Source organism: Uloborus diversus, chromosome 6, assembly GCF_026930045.1.
Source record: "Uloborus diversus isolate 005 chromosome 6, Udiv.v.3.1, whole genome shotgun sequence".
In the NCBI taxonomy this organism is placed as follows: domain Eukaryota; kingdom Metazoa; phylum Arthropoda; class Arachnida; order Araneae; family Uloboridae; genus Uloborus; species Uloborus diversus.
The window spans coordinates 54,368,757-54,390,738 of record NC_072736.1 but is presented as its reverse complement, the minus strand read 5'-3'; the positions used below and the strand labels follow the sequence as shown (position 1 = coordinate 54,390,738).

The window sequence follows — 21,982 nt, the reverse complement described above, 5'->3', positions numbered from 1 at the left end:
TTTTTAAAGATATGATTATCAACAAACTAGTTTAATAACTTTTATTCTATTGTACATAATTATTTTTCACCTGGCATTAATTAATAATGAATACTAATTGTAAAAAGTAAATGAATAGGAAGAAAATAATTCCATCAAAACTTTTTTTTTATTCAGTTCTAAAATATTTTTTACCGAAGTTTATTGAGTACTTTCATGAGTTGAGGTTACATTATTTTTTTTGTTCAGAGAATTAATTTTACATCCTCCAAATGCAACAAATTCCAATTCCCAAGAACGTCCAATGTTTGTCGTCCAATTTTAAATTACTCTTTTTATGAATCATAATTCTTACATATCCTACGTCTATTTCATGCAAATGCGCAATGTATTTATTCAGAATAACCCAAATGAAAAAACGTTTAATAATGCTACTTTATTCCTGTCTCTTTGAATAATTTTATTATTACTAACAATTATAGGCAATTTGAATTTTATCATGTTTATATATTACTAAATTTGAAAATCTTTTTATTCACCCATTTACACCAAGTGTAATCAAAAATAATACATTCTTCTTCTCTTTTCTTTATAAGATTGCACTAAAGTAAATAATTATGTATGTAAATGAAAAAGTCTATTTTTCATTTTTTTTCCACCATAAACGCTAAATGTAACCTTTTTAATTCTTCAAATATTTATATTTTGGCTAATTATAAAGAATAAATGAATACGGAAAAAAAGAAGAAGACAACCTTCATTAAGAGGGCTTTGCAACCTTATTTTATAATTAATATTGATTAATAGTCATACATCTGTTCGCTAGATGGCAGCATGAACGATAAGAAAATAAAGTAGAAAAGCGAAGATATTGCACTATTTCACCCTGACGCTTTCAGAATCTTTCGGTCCCTAACCGAACGTATAACCAACAAAAGTACTTTAAAATAAGCTTCGAAGCTTATTATTTCTATTGTGTATTGATGTTCAAAAATTTAGTAAGTGAGAAGTAAAATGCATCATAATTTTAGGTAAAAAACCTGTTTTGATCTTTCGTTACGCAATGTTTTATGCATATAATAGTATAGTTTCATTTTAATATTGTGGGATTTCTCAAAACAAAAAAAAAAAAAAAAAAAAAAAAAAAAAAAACTGAATTCTGAAATTTTGAATTCAAATTATGCATTTCGCAATCACGAGTTGCGACAGGGCCTTACTCGTTGGAGTTATTAAGGCTAAAATTGTACAGACTTGAGCAAAGAAGAGACCGAGGGGACATGATTCAGTTGTTTAAATTTATTAAAATGAAAGATGTTACCGGGCTGAAGTTTAGCACTAAAAACAGGACAAGGGTTCATTGTTTTAAGCTATTTAAATCTCAGGCTAATATGGATGTTAGGAAAAATTATTATTTTAGCAGGGTAGTGGAACCTTGGAACAGTTTACCGGAAGAGGTGGTAATGAGCAATTGAGTAGATAGTTTTAAGAGGGCAATTGATCTTCACTGGGGGTTGTAAATTGACTAGGACCAGTCTAGCTGGGCCCAGAGCCTGTTGCTGGTCGTCACTTTTGTATTTGTATTCTAGAAACGGCTCCTCTCCCCCCAAGCCTACACCTCCTCCTGGGCAGTTACGTGTGTATAGTTGTGTGTGTATGTGTAGGCTCGCGTGTGTGCAAGTGTCGACTTGTGTGTGTGCATAAACCTGTGTGTATGCACATAGGCATGTGTATATATGTGTAATGGCTTGTGTGTATGAGTGTGTGTGTCTGTATGAGCATGTGTGTGTATGTAGGTGTGTGTATGAGCGTGCGTGTGTGTAGGACATGGACGCCACCGACCAGGAGAAAGGGATTCCAGGAGGCAATGCTCAGAGCGGCGGCGCCTGCAGAGGCTGGTGGTGCTGGTGTCCCTGGTCCAAACTGAAAAAGGAACCAAACGCCAAGGACGGTGAAATGAAAGCAATAAGCAATCGTGATTGCTCAAAAATCTATTTGTTTTGGAATAATGAGCTTAAAGTTTTTTGAATTGTAATTGCACTTAAATTTTTCGAAATTGAACATTTTAAAGAGCTATGTTTAGCTCTGTTTGGTATCTTGTTAGAAGAAGGTAGTTTGTGAGATCTGCATCAAAATTTTTAAAACTGTAGCCTTATAAAAGATTACGCAGTCTTTGATAATGTAAAAATGGAAAGGGGCTATAGGCGGCTGGAGCACCAAAAAAAAGGAGGGGGAATTATAATTGCTGAATTGCAGACTGACTTTTCTTCAGAAAATAGGGTATGTTTTCAATTGTTTTAAATTTATCAAAATGAAAGATGAGAATAGATTAAATTTTTGCACCGAAAGCAGGATGAGGGATCATTGTTACAAGCTATTCAAATCTCAGGCTAACCTGGAAATCAGGAAAAACTATTCCTTCTCGTAATGTCATCAGAGATGGTTTCGAATTGCGTATTTAAGTTTTCAATTTCAAAACCTTTCTGGGGAAGAACGATTAAGCCCCATCTATGTATAGACGTCATAAAAAGATGTCCTACTTTTTTTTGGTTTTGAAAAGTTTTCTCGCTTGAGTCACCAATCGCCCTGCATCAAAAAAAATATCGTTAAAAGTTGCGCTGTAGAACCTCAATTTCAGAAAAATTTTCATGAGTGTTCTCCCGACTCCCACCACTCCCCAGCATCATTAGTAAAAGATTGTCAAAAATTTCATTTTAGAAACTAATTTCTACAGAGGAAGGGGAGGGGGAGTTCCCGAACTCATCCCAACATCATCAAAGATAACATACAATTACGTATGTAGGACTTCAGTTACGAAAAGTTTCCTGGGTGAGTTAAAGGCCATTACTTCCCATTAAATACTCAAAGATGGAATAAAATTGCATTTCTAATGCTTCAATTTAAAAAAAAAATCCCGGGGGAGCACTCCTATTCCCCCCCCCCTCCTCCTCTTTTGAACATCATTGAAGGAAAACAAAGAAAGAAACCCATCCCTCATTTTGTCAAACAGAGGGGAAGCACGAAATCTTTAACTGTCCCTGGACGCTACTACGGCTCTGATAATGGCTGGGGGGAGGGGGGGTACGATTTCAATAGAGTTTGCAGGGGTCTGGCCAGAGGATATTTGGGTCCGTTAACGGACCCTTCACAAAAATCCGATCAACCAAAACGGACCTTTCACAAAATCCCGATCAAACAAAACGGACCTTTCACAAAATCCCGATCAAACAAAACGGACCCTTCACAAAATTCTGATAAACAAGATCGGATCTGTCACAAATTGTTTATTGAAAGAGCAAATCTGAAAGCAAAATAACGCATATTTCTGTGTATGAACCGATAATTTTTAGAACCTTTTTTTAAGTCAAATTAGAGGGATCAGCTTATACAAAATCGGCTAATTTTGAGAAAAAAAAATCGGCACTCTTGCGATGCTCCTGCAAGTGATAAATAATTGCTACTGCCAAATAAATATAATGGTTGTTTGTTTTATCACAGCTAATTAGCAGCGGTGTTGTAAACATTTCGGAAAAGGCATTGGTAAGCCTACTTAGAACTGCAAAGGGATAGTAAGGGTGAGGAAAAAATATGATCGCTTCAGATAGGGTTACCAACTTCAAAATTGTCACCACTTAGCGTCTGGTGTTGAACCTTTATAATGACATGATTAGAAAATATTCTCATCATTTTGTCGACTTGTCAATATTTGCGTTTTTATGGTGCGGTGCGATGTTTAATTGTTATTTTGGGAGAAAATTATATGGGTTTTGATTTTTCGATGCTAACAAGGATGATTAACTTTAAATAAACTCTTTTAGTTACCGTTTTTTTTCTTTAGATGTCTACATTTTGAAAAATGCAATCTTTTAACATCCGATATGAGAATCATATTTTGTTCTTTTTTCAAGCTAACTTCGCTTTATTAGGATTCAAATAAATGAAAAGCCTCTTTATTTTTGTTAGAACTCTCATTTCAAGTTTTTAAAGCAAAATTCCATTTTCTGTTATGAGTCAAAAATTAAAATGCTGAATAGATGGTTTATTTTTTTTTTTTTGGGGGGGGGGGGGCAACTGTGTCCACAGATATTAATGATATGTTATCATAGGACTCTAAAATGCAATTTTAAAATAATTTTAACAAAAATATTTCTTTTACAAGCCGTTTTTATACTTTTGATGCCTTCACTTTGAGAATTGCGATCTCTTTGCATCCGCTATGGGAATCCGATTTTTCGAATTTTTGATGATTATTACGCTTTGTTAAGAGGTAAACAATTGAAATATCTTTTTATTTTTGTTAAAATCACGGAATTTATAAGTTTTAAACGAAATTCTGTGCTTTTTAAGAGTGTCTTGGGTCAAAAAGTTGAATGCTGAACCCCATTCTGAATTTTGTTTTATTTATTTATATTTTTGTTACAATTATTTTAAATATTGTACAGAAATATATCTAGTATAATTTAACATATTGCAGAATGGTAGATAAATATTGATACTTTAAAGAGCGATGCCCCCCCCCCCCCCCGGCAAATATCAGAAAAAAAATCCAGAATGATTTTTTCGTCATAGAAGAGGAAAACACTCAACTTTAAGTTTAATTGATGCAGTTTGTGCCATCTCTAAATTATAAAATTTCGTTTTAACAACAAAAAAAAACTTTTTTGCAAAATTTTTTGATTTTTCACAAAATTAATTGATTTTTCACAAAATTATTTGATTTTTCACAAAAAACGGACCCTGTGAAAAATCCTGGACAGAGCCCTGGTTTGGATGTGTGCGGTAGGGCGTAATCTCTAAGTTTGACCTAGGGCATAAATGGGTATTAATCTGGCCCTGTGAAGAGGCGGTAATGAGCAAGGGGATGGGTAGCTTTAAGAGAACCATTGATCTTCATTGGGGACTAATAAATTGACTAGGACCACCTTTACAGGGCCCAGAGCCTGTTGCTGGTTGTCATATTTGTATTTGTTTTTGGATTCTGATGTCATTTTCTATAAAATGCCTTATAAAATTCGAGACACCTCCTCAAAAATGGAAATGGTTCAGCTCAAATTCCATTTAAATTTTAATGAAATAATACCTTGAGCAAAATATTAAAAATACATTTATTTAGTCAATCCTTCTTTCTTTTAAATATGTGAAGTGATCAACATTCATTTTTTTGATTGGTCATTAGATTTTAACTTAGAAATGTTGAGGGGCAAGGCCCTTTTACTGACTTAAGTAAAGGGGCGGTTGCTCCCCTTGTTTCCCATCCCCGAGCCACTTATGGAAGTTCTTTGAATTTTGTTTCCAAAACTCTACAAAATGCTATTTTTGAAGTTAAGGGAAAGAAGTTCAGGGGATTGGGAAGAACTCCCGAACCCCCAATAATATATCGAAACTGAAACTTTAAAAACATTAAGCTGCGCAATGTTCTTAGTCATTGCACAATTGATCATCAAACTTTCGTCAACGTGTCATGTTTCAGAATTTTTTTTTTCAATTTTCTGGGAGTAAAAAGAGTTACAATACTTGTTTTACGTAAAATGTTATTATTTTTATTTTTACATTTTTGGTTTTATGTTTCAGAAATGCAGATAGTCCAGGTGTTTGGGGTTCTCATTTGCTTCCCTTGTGTTTGCTACCTCTTACAATTGCTTCAAATACTGGTAAAAGGCCATTTTTATTTTACTTTTGGCAGATTAATTTATAAAACTTGAATTTTTAATGATGCATAAAAAACTGTTCTGAACTTTTCATATACACTATGCTATGGGACTCAAATTCTGAAATGCTTAAGACCACGACCTTTCCGGATTTTACATCCTGATTTTAAAAACATTGAAAATTATTGCATCAAGTAACATTTTGCACTTCATCCCAGCTTCTGCAAGTTCACACCAAATTTCTTTTTGAAAGTGTACTTAGCTTTGCAAAAAAAAAGTCAAAGATAATTTGCAGCCACGTATGATCCACAGATGTTGTTTTTAAAACTATACATCATAAAATATACCAATCAGTACAGTTATTGAATCATATTTATTCAAAAAAAGGCTTTATATTTTTGCTCAATATGCTTTGTGTTGCATACTACAGTTGGTCCTCGATTAAAGAATTCATTGGGACCGAAACTTTTGTTGCGTTAATCGGGGCTATTCATAATACCAGGGTGAGAAAAAAAATGCACTTACCTTATTTAAAAGCCCTTATAAGCAAATGCACAAAAATATCCATGATTAGAAAGTGTACTTTTTATTCAGCATTCTGTGACTTATTACACACTAGTTAGTTTGAAATTTTAAAGTAGTGAGTAGTAGATGTTTGACAATTTCCTTCATACTTGACTCAAAATAGTTCTCTTTCGACTTTATGAAAATGCTGTGTCATTTACAGCTTGCTGCTTGATATATGTTTTTAGTTTCCAGGCCATGTAAAGCATTTGAAAAAATAAGTTTTAATGGGAGTTTCATTATCGTCTTCTGCATGAGAATCGCTAGTTGCCCCCTTGCTAGTTAAAAATGGCTGATTCCAAGAAAAGTTTTTTTCTGCTCAAGGTTTATTATTAGGTAAAAAAAGGGTTTTTGCCTTCATTTTAGTCGGAGAAGAAGAAAAATTCGTTAAATTGCGAAATTCGTTAAACCGGAGTCTGATTGTAATTAGAAAAGAAAAAGAAGTATCGTAAACCCAAAGTGACTACTTAAACATTGCTACACAATAACAGCAAAAGACTAATATTACACTTGACGCACCCAAGCCTATTAAAGCCTCCTTGTTTCACTTATTCACTAGAATCTGATTTGAATATAAATTTGAATGTTTTTAGCATAACTTTTAAAACTAAAAGTTGAAAAGCTTTTTATTATACTCGAAAAATACTTGAGTTTTGCATGCACATAGTGCACCAAAAAGTTTCAAAAAGAAAAAAAAGTTTCTAATGCATAATTTTAATTAAAGTGCCCTTTTAATTGAATCAAAGTGCAGTTTTATCTGAAAGCACCCTACCTCTTTTATGGTCTGGGGAAAACAGTACTCTACTGTACCCTGTTTCCGAGATTATAAAGTGCACTGTGAATAATCAGGTTAGAGTATTTGGAAAATATTTTTAAAAAAGAAAAGAATCAAAGTTCTTTTTTTAATGATAATGCACTTAATGGAACAGAAAAAGAAGTTACACTGCAAAATTAGCAAATTCGTTAGCCTTTCTCTCTGTTGAAGAATCTCAAAAATTCATCCTCACATTCACTGCTGCAAAATTATTAATAATTTTAATATTATACTTCCCCAAACTAATACAAAAATCAACATTATACTTATGAGGCAGTCATTTTTTGCACCTGGGAAAAAATATCATCTTTTCTACTATCAGTAACATCTCTCCTTAAAAGGAGAAATTATATATTAGCTCATAATATGTAAGCTCATTCAATAGCACATTTTGGAGTTTAAAAAGCACCTGATATGAAATGTCTAGGAAATATGGTTATTCATGTTAAACAATTTGTTCTAGGCATGCATATTCAACTAACTTCAAATAAAGCTCTGTATCTAAGCATCAGTGGCGGCGCTAGGCGTCGGCGGCTGCCGACGGCCTCGCGCTGATAGGGCCTCGCAAAATTCTCAGAAGTAAATTCTCAAAAGTTTTAAGAAATTTCCATGTTTTCAAATGAAGCTCTTATTAAATGCAACAGACACAAAAGTAATCAAAATAATGAGTGCAGCGGAGACTGCACAGAGCCAGCCTTAGCAAATGCGGGGCCCAATTCTGTCGGGGCCTGAATTTAAAATATTCAGTAGCTATAGCTTATTGATCAGCTAACTCTATTCCCCCCACCCCCGTCCTATTTCTTTTCTTTTTCTCTTGTTTCCTAAGTTCGTCTAAAAATAAGAAAATATTCAAAACGCTGCTCCTCCGAACACACACCCCACCCCCACTTCCGTACACAGTCCTCCATACACACGCACACCGAAAGCATTATGGAGCATCTGAAATTTCTTTTCCAGATCTTAAATTTCGCGATATTTCCAGCTTAAAGCCCCCAAATACTAAACAACATCGAAAATCGCTTAAAATTGTGTTTTTGTAGCTTGAATTTCAAAAATTACTGAGCCTAATATTACAAAATACAGCCTTACAATCGCATTTTTAAGGCTTGAATTTCAGAAAATATTCGGGCAAGGGTCCCCATACCGCCTTTCTTTTATATCATTAGCAATTAGGTTTTTTAAACTACATTAACAAAAAGTTTAGGTGGACTGGCTCATGAATTTAAAATATTGCTAAAGTTTTTAGGACCATAATATAAAAAAATTTTTGAGGAAACAGCTCCCTTATTTCCCGTAAAATCTTCAAAGTTTGACTAAAATTCTGTTTTTGAAACTTCAATTTCGAGAATTTGCAGAGAATTGATTTTGACCTATTTTTTTTAAACAAAAGAATCGATCTGGAACAGTCTCTGACCCTAAAATAAATATGGCCTATAAAATAAATATGGCCTATAATTGCATTTTTAAGGCTTCAATTTCTAGAAATTTCCACCGAGACCTCTGTAAATTTTTTCCCTTAACATCAGCAAAAAAAGCTTAAAATGGCGTTTTTAAACTACAAAATTTAACAGTTTTACGGGGGAGGACCCCCGGACCCCCTTTCTATCAGGTCATTTTTTCCCCATCAGTGTGATGCCCTCTCCCATCACCACCAAAAAAACTTTTTGATTGCTCTAGTAGTCGTGAAATGTTTTTGTCCTAGCAGTTAAGTGAATTGGGAACTCTAAGTGCCAAAAGTTAGTAAAAAAAAAATTAATTCCATGAATTCAATGATTTGTCTGAAAATATTTTATGATTAAAAGGGCCTCGCAAAACTGCATCGCCGACGTCTACATTTGCTCTCGCGCCGCCACTGCTAAGCATAATGTTCGTTGACTCTACATAGGAAACAAAATAATAATATTAAGAATACAGTCAAAACCCCTTACCACGAACTACCTTAACGGGAAAGAAATGCCATTCCCTATCAGATAAATCTAATAATTAGTCCTAAATCAATCGTTTGAGACGAAGATGAAAAAGACAAAATTGAACTTATAATAAAAAGTAATTTTTAAGGTCATAAATAGAAGAAAAGAAATGGAAACTTCATCCTTTTAACCCTTTCCAGCACAAGTCTTTAAATTTTTCGAACTATAATGAAAAAAGACATCATTTCAATTGCCTTGTTTGATGAATGTAAAAATAAATGACGAAGCTTTAATGTCAGATGTAATGATAGATGTAAACCCAAAAGGAAACTATAGATTAGATCGAAACAGGTAATGAAGAAGATGCTGATCCTGAAGCCTAAAATTTAATTACTATAAAGGAAGTGGCATTACAAATTATGTAACAATTCTTAATACAGCAGAAGAATGCCTCATGGGTGTTAAATTATTTAGAAGAAATAGATACTTTTGTGAAAGGATGTTTCTTTAAAACATTGAAGCAAAAATCTATAAAAGAGGGGAAGTTTGTTTTTAATTCCTCCCTTGTAATAAATTTTGTTTAAAGCTTTTTCATTTGATGTAATTTAAATTTCTTTCTTAAAATACAAATACGTGTTTGTATTTCTGTATAAATGTACTTTGGTTTCTATTTTTCTGAGTTGAAAAGGCAAAAATTCTTTTATAATCCAAATCTAGTAAATGCAGAAATCGGTTAATTCAAAGTGTGTGAGAAAATTGGTTGGCATAAAGGCTGTGTTTCAATTTTTCTGTCATATTAAATAGTCAAGTAGAATTAGTTCATAGCAATAAAATAATATTAAATAGATACCTTTGATTTAAGAAAGAAAAAAGATGAAACAGTCATTTTTTTAAAAAATATTTTAAACAAAGTAACATCTTTAAGACAACTTTTGAGGTTTTTTTTTTTTTTTAAATGAAAGAGGGGGACCTGAAAATATGATGAATGAAAATTTGTTTCAAAAAGAGTTGATGTTCAAGCAAGAATTCAGTTGCAAAGATGTATGTTAAATTATCTTAGTAAAAATATTTTCTTTCAACTGTATGTTGTTAATGTAAAAAATGTACAGTCTTGAGCACAGAAGAGACCGAGGGGACATGATTCAGTTGTTTAAATTTATTAAAATGAAAGATGTTACCGGACTGAAGTTTAGCACTAAAAACAGGACAAGGGGTTATTGTTTTAAGCTATTTAAATCTCAGATTAACATGGATATTAGGAAAATTTATTATTTTAGCAGTGTAGTCGAACCTTGGAACAGCTTACCGGAAGAGGTAGTAATGAGCAAGGGAGTAGATAGTTTTAAGAGGGCCATTGATCTTCACTGGGGATTGTAAATTTACTAGAACCAGCCTAGCTGGGCCCAGAGCCTGTTGCTGGTCGTCACTTTTGTATTTGTAATATAAAGCAATTTCATCCGAAGGAAAAACAGTTAATAACCAGTCATTCGTTTATAAAGCTACCCTTTAAAAAAATCACCCAATAACGGATTGTTCAAAGTAATTGCTCGATAACTGATCATTTAAAGAATTGCTTTATAACGGACCATTCAGTTATGAAATCTATATAATAATAATAATAAAAAAACAGTAACAAATAATTTATAACCAATTCACAAGAATTACTTAATTACTGATCTTTTAAATCAATTAGTCAAAGTTGAAATGCTACAATTATGTTATCTTTAAAAATTTAATAATTCAATTTAATGATAGTCATTGATCTTGTTCCTCAGTGGAGTAGCAGGAAAAAAATCGGAGGTGATTAAGTTGATTTTAGTTCTTTTCTGTGGTTAATAAAGGAAATTTTTTGGGTTTCAAAGGAAGTTTTATCCCTAAATTATTTCCCTTGTGTACACCTGTGATGCTCCTCTCTGTTTTGATCCCCTTTTCCTCTAAATCTTGAAAAGTTAATACCTGTTACATTATTAATATAAGATAAATAGATTATTAATTAGATTATTAATATTATGCAGTAAAAATAAAAATATTCATAAATTCTATGTATGTTTATGTATGTGTTACACATTTATTCATACTTGTTTTTTCAGAAACATCAAAACTCTTATTTGCCTTTACTTCAGTCCTATCTATGTCATTCTTTCTGAAAGAATGTACTTGGAAAGAAAAGACATGTGGATTTTATGCTAGCGTCATTTTTTCTTGTCTTCTCTCAACTCCTGTATCTGCATTGATATCATGGTATACAGAATCTAGTAAGTTTGTATTTTAAAGGATTATGTTCTGCAACAGTGGTTGGCAACCATTTAGCTAGGTGGGTCATACTGATAGAAAGGGAAAGAGATCTGGGCTGTGTGTGTGTGTGTGTGTGTGTGTGCATGGGGTTAACGAAAGATTCATATGATTCAAATGCATAAATTGTATAACAAATAGGCTTTTAAGCTAATTTTTCATTTATCATGTATTGAAAAAGGAGGAAATAACATAATTAAACAACATTACAGAAGGAAAAGCAATACATCCTGCAAAAATATTTTAACTCACCGAAAGAAAGAGTCTTGGTTCAGAAATATTAAAAAAAGTCAAAGCTTTTTAGTCACTCAATCTGCGTTTAAAGTATGGATGCTCGGAATACCATATTTTGCTGAATACAGAATATTCGGTTAAAGTTCTAACCGAATATTTAGTTAAACTTTTTTTTACAGCTTTCATTAATGTATAAAAATAATAGAATGTTAGTTTTCCAATTTTCGAATATTTAACATTAAAGTATTCAGCCAAAACAATGTATTCAGTTCAGTTTGTCTGCTGAATACCAACCAAATATTTGGTGCATCCCTAATTTTAGACAAATACTTACTAACACCTAAGTACTTAAAGGGGAAAAAATCAATTGTTAACTTTATTCCTTGATTAAAATGGCACATTTTGGAAATTAAATATTTATTTATTTTGTTTCATTTTGATTGAACACTAGCTGCATTGCTCGACTGAAAAAAAATACTGAAAATTGTTTCCACGCTAATTTAAAATTAGATCATGCTTAATGATGCTTTTTAATTTTTTCCAGGTGATTTTGCAGTCTTTTTTTTAAATTGAAGGAAGTGATTGAACTATGTGGGTATTTTATGGGCGCTTTTGAATGGCGTTAAAATCAAATTGACCAGATAATTTTTTCAGGTAGAAAGAGCCATTTAATACCATTTTCCGGTCCTAAAATTAAATTTCAAAATGTTCGGCTCTTTCTTGGCGTAAACTGACTGTCATTAAATCATTCTACATGTCCGTCAATTTACCATGTTTATTTAAAAAATAAAAAATTAAATCATGAAAAAAAAAGAGAGAGAGAGAGAATTCAAATACAACTTTGAATTTGGCTTAGCAAAAACAAAAAAACAGGGGAAGTGATTTCCAAAGTAATGTATATTTTGGGTGGAATGTGACAAAATGATTATAGTTTTGCTTTAAAAATGTCAGTTAGTTACCCAAGGAATTGCCCTACTATTATTATTAGTTGGAGATGCATGTAATGCTGTTCACTTTCACTTGATTTTGCTCTTGTTGGGGAAATATAAAGCTCTCTTTGCTAGAAAGTATTGAATTTGCTATAAATTTATAGAAGTATATTTTATTTTTCAGAGTTTTCAGTCATCTATATTGTGTGCCTTCTGACCATCTTGTATTATAACAGTCTAGCTTCAAGCATAATGATAAGCTGCCCTAGAAGTTTTACAGTTGGAGAATTGCAAATTATATCCCAAACTATCACTTTGGTTCTTCTCTTTACTGTGATTTCTATCTTACTCAGGGTCAGTTTCCTTCTTATGTTTTAATGGTTTCTACACAATGTATAAAGCTTGGAATGTTTTCAGATTGAAGTGAGTAGTGTTGATAACTTGTGATCATAGGCGACTCGTAGGCGGGAGGTGGCAACTGCCCCCTCACTTCCAAATTCAAAGAGGCCTTGGCCTCTTACTTTTCAGAGTTAAAAGTTAACGATTGATTGAAAAAGGATTTTTTTCCCTTGAGGAATTGATTTATTTTACAAAAATAAAAGCTAAACATTTCAAATAAATGGGCTTTTTTCGTGTTATTTCATAAGAACGGAACTTTGCACTGGAAAGGAGTAGTTTACAGTGGCTATCTTTTCTGAATTTCAAGGCCTTATTCCACATTTTTTAGAAGTTAAACTATTAGTGATGCTCAAAAATTCAAAATTGTGGCACAATTATGCAGAAAAAAAAGCCCTCCTCTTTGTCCTTCACACTTCTTTTGACCCCCACTTTTTTTGTGCACCAGCCACCTATGTTCGTGATTGAATTCACATAAAGTTTGTATTGATAGTCAGTAGTGATGTGCCGGATATCCATATGCATATTGACGGATATCCAAGGGAAAATAAAAATCTGTATCCATATTCGTTTTACGTTTGGCGGATTGTAAGTGTATCTTTTAGTCTTAAATTTTATTACAGATTTGAAATTCCACAAATGAGTAACTATAAAATGCTAATGAATTCCATTTACATTAGTTTTCATTTCTTATAAAAATTATAAGGTATCATTTCAGCTATTAAGTAGTCAATTTTCATTGTTTTGGGATTGTATTATTCCTTATTTTGGCTTTTCTAGGCATTCTTCGAAAAAAGTAAGAATAAATTTGCTGTTTGCCGTTTGTAAAGTTGTTCCTGGCTCTGTTATTTTATCATTAGGGGCGAGTTGGGAGGAATTGCGTAGCATTTATGCTGAAATGAAATACGAAAATTTATTTTTTGCTTTTCCAGTACATGCAGCAGTTTTAGACTCTTGCTGCTACATCTACTGAACAGGCTAGAAATAATTTTTCACCTTTCATTTCAGCCTAAATTTGAGGCTTTCCCATTCCTCCCGTATCCTATTCCTACTGATTTTTCCCTGTTCTTCTCGGAGTATCTTTTATGTACAAATAAATCATATTCTTAGGATGTTTTCACTATAGGTGGATTTTTTAGAGAAGTGTTGCCTTTACCCTAATGAGAATACTTTTGGTCGAAAATTTCCCCTTGGAGAGGGATTAAAGTGGGGGAAAGTTGAGATCTGTATCTGTATTCACAGATCTAGGCACAAACAATGCGTATCTGCGGATCTACAAGTATCAAACTCTTAAAACAACATACAATAATAAAATAATAATAAATTTGGTTTCTTATTAATTATGATTTATTTAATATTTCAGAATGATTACATAACTTCAGCGAGAGCTGTTCATCCACTTTTAGATTCAACCAAATTTTTGCAGGTAATTTTCTTCTATTTCTGTTTGTTACTTATGTATTTAATTCCTCTTTTCCCCTTTCTTTTTTTGTGAACACAGTGAACTTACTTTAATCAGCTGTGTGTATGTGGTTTTTTTTAAAAATAAAGTATGCATGCAACAGTTAACCAAATAAATTTTCATGATGAATCAGTTTTAATTAATTTTTTAAAGTTAAGATTAATTCTCACTTAGCAACACATAAAAATATATGGATTCTATTAAATATATTTAATGTGAATAAAACAATGAAGTTATTTTGTTCAAAGAAGGGTCACTAGACTAGTAAAAGGACTTTCAGCTTTATACTATGACGTGGCACTTTGGCACTTAGGCAGAGTTTGAAAGCAGTTTTTTCTTCTGGATTGGACAATAGCTATGTGAATCTTCAGTGGGCAGAGTTTAAGGAAAATCTAGCGAATACGGTTAGGGATCATGTTCCTTTTAGGAGAAAGGGTGTCAACACTAAAATTTGGCCAATGTGGTTCTCCAGGGAAACTAAAGACGCTCTAAATTACAAGCAAGCTGCTTTTCATAGGTTTAGAGAAACAGGTCACAGTGCAGATAGGCTCCAATATTGTAAGGCAAGGCGTAAATTTAAGTATTTGGTACGGATTCAGAAAAGAGAGTTGGAGCAAAGACTGGCAGATAACATAAACAGGAATCCCAAGAGGTTTTTTGCATACGCTAATTCGGGGAAAGTTCGAAATAGTCATATTGGGTCACTGGTTGATGAGCACGGAATTTTAATTCAGGACGATAGTGATATTGCTAATGTTCTTAATAACTTTTTTTCGAGTGTTTTTAACGATAACTGTATCTCAACAGTTGACACCAACAAAACACAAGCTATAGTACAGCTTGAGGACTTTGTATTTTCCAGGGATGACGTTTTACTTCATTTGAAAAAAAATAAAGAGACTAAGGCTCCGGGACCTGATAATATTTATCCAAAAATTTTAGTTGAATGTGCAGAGGAATTAGCAGTTGTAATCGTAAATATTTTCAATGCTTCTTATAACTCGGGGACAGTGCCAGAGGACTGGAAGCTGGCTAACATTACACCGCTCTTCAAGAAAGGGTCTAAAGGGAGTGTGGGAAATTATAGACCTGTGAGTCTAACTTCGGTGGTTTGCAAAATTTTTGAAACATTGATAAAAATTAAGATAGTAAATTTTCTAGAGACTAATAATCTATTGACTAGTTTTCAGTGTGGTTTCAGGAAAGGCAAATCTTGTTTAATAATTTATTACATTTCTATGACAAAGTTACCATGGCTTTGGACAATAAAAAGCCTGTAGATGTTGTTTACATTGATTTTCAAAAAGCTTTCGATAAGGTACCGCATGTTGCTCTACTTAGCAAATTAGCTGATATAGGAATAGGAGGGAAAACTTTCATTTGGGTAAAAAACTGGCTAACCGGAAGGAAACAAAGGGTAGTTGTAAGGGGAAATTACTCTAATTGGAGTGAGGTTTTAAGCGGGGTTCCTCAAGGATCAGTGTTAGGGCCTGTTTTGTTCATTGTTTTTATGAACGATATTCACAAAAATATTTCTGGGAACATGAATTGTTTTGCTGATGATGTCAAAGTTATGGGGACTGTAGATAATGAAGAACAAACAAAACAGCTGCAAGAGGATCTAGATCATATTACGGAGTGGGCTGATAAATGGGGTATGGCTGTTAATGTTGGGAAATGTCAAGTGCTACATTTAGGGCATGGAAATAAGTGTACAAGTTATTATTTGCAAGGTTCAGTCATTAGTCAGGCAGACAAAGTTACTGATCTGCGGGTCTTAATAAGTCAGGATTTAAAGTTTAGCCAACAGTGCAGCATTGCTAGTAACAAGGCCAATAAGATGCTTGGGTTTATCAATAGATCTATTTCAAACAAAACTAAAGAAGTTCTTCTGCCCTTATATAGAAGTTTGGTAAGACCTCATTTGGAGTATGCTGTTCAGTTTTGGTCTCCTTATCTTAAGAAAGATATAAATGTATTGGAAAGGGTTCAAAGGCGAGCTATAAGGCTAATAAATGGACTTTCTCACGTAGACTATGATTCCAGGCTTAGAAGGTTAAAAATGTACAGTCTTAAGCAAAGAAGAGACCGAGGGGACATGATTCAGTTGTTTAAATTTATTAAAATGAAAGATGTTACGGGGCTGAAATTAAGCACTGAAAACAGGACAAGGGGTCATTGTTTTAAGCTATTTAAATCTCAGGCTAACATGGATATTAGGAAAAATTATTATTATAGCTGGGTAGTGGAACCTTGGAACAGTTTACCGGAAGAGGTGGTAATGAGCAAGGGAGTAGATAGTTTTAAGAGGGCCATTGATCTTCACTGGGAATTGTAAATTGACTAGGACCAGTCTAGCTGGGCCCAGAGCCTGTTGCTGGTCGTCGCTTTTGTATTTGTATTTCTATAACAGACTTAATAGGCCTGGAGCAAAGGAGAGCCAGAGGGGACATGATTCAGTTGTTTAATATTATCAAAATGAAAGATGTTAATGGTTTAAATTTTCTCATGGAAAGCAAGACAAGGGGACATTGTTTTAAGCTATTCAAATCTCAGGCTAACCTGGAAGTTACAAAAAATTACTTCTTTAGTAAGGTCCTGGGCTGTTGGAACAGCTTACCGGAGGAGGTGGTAATTAGCAAGGGGTGGATAGCTTTAAGAGAGCTATTGATCTTCATTGGGGCAGTGGTGTTCACATAGGGTAAAACTCCATATACGCCAGTAGTCTATGAGCCGGGTGCAAATATCCGGGGGAAAAAAATTCCGGGAATTGTCAGGGAAAATGACACTGTCAAAAATGTCAGGAAAAAGTCAGGAAGTTTTAAAATTTTGTCCTCCAAAAAAAAAATTTTCCATTTTTTCCCCAAGGCATTAAGTACCATGAGATCTAGTCTTCGTTTTTATTGTGATTTCACGAAAAAAATTGTAAATTTTTATCTAAACCGACGCTGGCACTTAAAAACTGCAATCGAAAAACGAACGTTTTTTTTTCCACACGAAAAATGCACCAAAAGAGCGAAAATTTTCTTGCATGGAGTCAGTGAGGGGAACGCATTTCTTTCTACTGCCTAAAGTTTTATATGGGTTGCCACAACATTCTGTTCGTTATGAGAAGCTTTCACCCACCACCAAATCGCGCCAAATTGGAATCGAAAATGTTTAAGACGATTAGGATGCTGGATGCCAGAAATTTCTACAGCTTCGTGGTTTCCGATAAGTTTATATTATTTTTATTATTTATTTATGTATATAAACTTCAAATAGGAATTTATAACTTTCAAAAAGATTTTTTTTTTTAAATCTCGTCGCGATTAACGATATAAATATTCAATCTTACTGTAAAGCGCTATAGAAAAATGAAGGTCTTGTTCATTATCCCCCCCTCCTATATTTAAATGCATATAGATTTATTAACTAAGAGCAATTGTAATCATGTTCTTGAATGGAAAAACAGATTATTGACAGATTACAGACTTAATTTCCGTCATATTTTCCTCGATGGCGTATTATAATCCGCAAGTCCTAAAATCGCTCTGAAAAAAGAAAAAAATGCATAAATCTGCGTATAATGCAAGAAACGTAGTTAATATTGAGTCATCATAAAATTTTAGCTGCTAAATTAAATCCGTGAAGAAGTAATAATTTTATACTACATCGCATAAAAGGGAAATTCATGCTTCGTAAAATAAAAAAACTAATAGGCTAAGAAGCTGAATTTTTACTGATATTATGATTGGAGAGATCGAATAGTTTCGTTTTCGCGATTTCGTGTTTTTAGTCAAAGGTTCCTTTTTACGGTAACGATTTTTATTTTTCTCTTTTTCTGAATTAATCTTGCCGCCGAACTTTTGCTCAAAAATACGGAATATTATACATTTTATTGAAAATCTAAAATGTAGTAGGTTTGCTTTTTGCATATTTTAATATAACTTTAAATACATTGGTTTTTTGAAAACTTAATGAAGTATTTTTAATTAATTGTCCTAATTGCAGAAAAATACTAAATTTGTTTCAAAAAATGCATGGAATCTTTGTTTTATGCAATTTCTTTGCACTAAAATAAAATTCTGTGTCCCAACTCGGTTTTAAAAAAGAAATAAATGAATGTTGTTTTACAAATAATGTACTACCTAATGATTTATTTTTAGCGTTATTACCGTTAAGCAAACAAAAGGAAAGGACATTAGTACTCATACATACACAGTATAGGATATTGTATTTCTTGTGCAATATTTGGAACGTTGTTAGAAATTTCGCTATCGTTTGTGCCGAATTTCTTATTTTTCCATTTAATCTTATTGAAAGAATCTATGCTAGAGAGAAAAAAAAAGTAGATCTTTGGCATCCGCCTATGCTCGGCGGAAGTTGATTTTTAATAGTATGCCAAACCTGCCAACACAGGAGACTCCCATTTTTTGCCCATTTTTAAGTATCAATTTTTCTCGTTTTTCTTCAGATTTTTGTATTTTATCATCATTCTATCGTAATTTAACGAGATTTTGGTTTGTAAAAGGAAAATCATCTAATCTTGATTAAAGGACACTACCATAGCTTCTCGACCAAATCGAAGATCCGATGCCACCATTGTTCTTTGCAGTATATCGTATGCACGTGGGAGGAAAAACTTAAGCAATATCAGCGCGTTTCGCGTGATTGAGCAGCAATCTATTAGCATCTGCTTCTGGCTTGTTCTTTTTCTGATAATTTCCTGAATTGTACTTAGTGCAATGCCTATTAAGCTATAATTCAAAGTTATTTTTGGCGTCCCTTACTTTTTAGCACCCCCCCCCCCCCCCCCTGCCTTCCCAAAAAATTGCATTTGAAATGGAAGCAAATTGTTCTATTTGAAATGTACTACCGTAGAAAACCTTTTTGGTGACTTTTTTTCAGCATAGAGATACTTTACTTTACAACTTGTACCCCAAATTCGGACCATGACTTTTTCCGGATTTCGGAATTTTGCGGGTTTTTAGAACTGACTCAAAGAAAAGCACAAATTGTCTTGTGCGATATTTGGTACGTTGTTCTAAATTTCGCTATTGTTTTGCGCCGCATTTTTTATTTTCCCCTTTAATCTTAATGAAAGTATCTTTTTGTATGATAAAGGAAAAAAAACTGGAGATATTTGGCATCGGCCTAAGATCGGCGGATGTTAATTTTTTTTATGGAATGCTCTGCCTCCCTACAGGGTAGACTCCCGTTTTTCGCCCATTTCTCCCGTTTTTGCGTTTAAATATCAATTTCTTCCGTTTTTCTTCTGATTTTTTATTTATCATCATCCTATCGCGATTTATCGAGATTTTCGTTTGTGAAAGGAAAATCGTCTAATCTAGGGCACTACCTTAGCTTCTCGACCTGTCCAAAATCAGATGCCACCATTGTTCTGTGTAGTATATTGTATGCACGTGGGGGGAGAAGGATTAGGCAGTTTCAGCGGATTGCTGGTGATTGGGCAGCAATCTTTTAGCATCTGTTTCTGGTTTGCCTTTTTACTGATAATATCCTGAATTGTGCACAGTGCAATGCCTATTGAGCAAAAATTCAAAGGTATTTTTGGCATCCCTTGCTTTTACCCCCTCCCCCACCACCGAAAAATTGCTTTTGGCATGGAAACTTGTACTACTTCAGTTTTAAAAATGTATTTTAGATTAAATAATTCTTAATATTCAAATGAAAAATCTATGTTTATTTCCTCATTTTGTGACTTTTTTCTTACAGTTTACATATTTAACAAGTTATGAAGTTTTTTATTTCATTACTTTTAACATTTTTTATTACATTTTTAAGATACTGTATTTTGAGCTTAATTTTAAATGAACCTGGAATTTTATTAAAAACAACCTTTAAAACCTGGAAAAGTCAGGGAATTTTTTTTCACCACAAGTGTATGAACCCTGTATGCGTATACTCTCAAACATTTTTTAGACATATAGCATATACCCTCAAGTTTCATAAATTTTCATATTATGACATACTACGTATATGATCACATACACAAATTGTGCGTAATGGATTACTGGGAGTATACCCTCAGAAAAATTCATGGGAACATCACTGCATTGGGGACTTATAAACTGACTAGGACCAGCCTAGCTGGGCCCAGAGCCTGTTGCTGGCTGTCACATTTGTATTTGTATTACAAGGGATCTGATATAAAATGTAAGTATATTGGGTTTTACTGAAAAATAATAATGAAATTACATTAATATTGAACTCCAAATTCAAAAAAAATTTGGTTCTCGGACATAGTCTTTTAAATGTTAACCCTACATAAAGCAGCATCCTTATTTAAGCACTACTGAGCCATGACAGTGAGCTCACCCAAATGGCTGCTTGGTTGTCCTGGTCATGCGCAGAAGCTAAACAAGAGTAATTCTGTAAATATCTCGACTCATTTTGTGCAAATAAATTCAATCTTGCAGCATTGGTGTCTAACTAGTACAAAACATTTTACTGTTCGACTTATACACGTTTCTTTTTCAGATTCTCTTGTCTGGTAGCATATTCTTAATGCACATTTTCCACAAGGTTCCTTATCTGACTATTGGAAAAGTTATGAGCATTACATTTTTAGTGTTTGCTCCTCTTTTGATCACAAGTTGGTCGGTTTACCTTCAGCGAAATCCGATTATTTGGCTTATCAGTTTTTGCCTAAAGAATGAAAAAAGAGTACGTATGAGTTTTGAACAAAGATAAATTCATATTAATATGGTTGCTCACTAACTTGTTATAAATAAATATATATTTATATAATAAATGGCTTTACTCTTGTAATATAATACTTGTTTACGCTATTTGGCAATACTCATTTTAACTAAATTAATTGGCAACAATAGCTTTTGTTCTTTTGTCATTTTATGTTTAAAGAAAGCTTAGTTAATTTATCTAGCTTGGTTTTCAGTAAATAAAAGCTTTATTCTTTAAGCCATACTTATGTTGTAATGATTATTTATAACAATTTTATTTACTGATAACATTTGAGCAAGCAACTAAATGGAGCAATTACTAAAACCGGAAAGGTTTGACGTGGATCCCACAAGCGTTGGCGCAGAGGCAAAGTGGAAGCACTGGTGCCAAACCTTTTCTAACTTCATTTCGCAAATTAAGGACATCCAAGACGGTAACAAGCTTTCCCTATTATGCAATTATGTCTCTGCAACAGTTTATATGTATATCAATGATTGCACAAAGTATACAGATGCCACAGCAGTCTTAGATGCTTTGTACATAACAAAGCGCAATGAAATTTTTGCGAGACACTGCCTGGCATCAAGAGCTCAGCAGAGTGGTGAGTCAGTACAGGAATACCTTCAAGCACTCAAGCAACTTAGCAAGGACTGTAGTTTCAAAGCTGTCAATGCAGAACAGAACAAAAGCGAGTATGTCAGAGATGCCTTCATTCGTGGCCTCAAGAACTCGCGCATTCGCGAAAGACTGCTGGAGAACTCCATTGTCACCCTGGAGAATGCGTTTGATCAAGCCAGAGCTCTGGAGCTGGCTGAGCATCACTCAGCTTCTTACCTCTTACAAAACCCTTGTACAACTGGGGCAACCACGGAGAGCTCGAAAGATGACGATGCTCATCAGCTTGCAGCAGTTACCCCAAATCGTTCAAAGAGGTGTTATTTCTGTGGGAATGACTATCACCCTCGGAGTGCTTGCCCAGCAAAGGATTCGATATGTCGAAATTGTGGAAAAAAAGGACATTTCCAAAGATCATGTAAGTCCTCCCCATTTCAACAAGGCAAATCACCACA

At 33.5% G+C, this 21,982-nt stretch overlaps 1 protein-coding gene across 2 annotated transcripts in view; it reads left to right on the top strand.

Annotated features, from left to right (window-relative positions):
• The first annotated feature begins 903 nt into the window (after positions 1 to 903).
• LOC129224091 (dolichol kinase-like) overlaps positions 904 to 21,982 on the top strand; it is a 42,988-nt gene continuing 21,909 nt past the window's right edge. The window contains exons 1-6 of one of the 2 annotated variants that reach the window (XM_054858495.1): positions 904 to 1,010; positions 5,548 to 5,627; positions 11,003 to 11,167; positions 12,552 to 12,721; positions 14,127 to 14,189; positions 20,709 to 20,894. In XM_054858495.1, coding sequence (XP_054714470.1) covers positions 994 to 1,010; positions 5,548 to 5,627; positions 11,003 to 11,167; positions 12,552 to 12,721; positions 14,127 to 14,189; positions 20,709 to 20,894 — 681 coding nt within the window. In that variant the 5' untranslated portion in view covers positions 904 to 993. The remainder of the gene's footprint in view (positions 1,011 to 5,547; positions 5,628 to 11,002; positions 11,168 to 12,551; positions 12,722 to 14,126; positions 14,190 to 20,708; positions 20,895 to 21,982) is intronic. The other variant, XM_054858496.1, reaches the window with a different exon arrangement.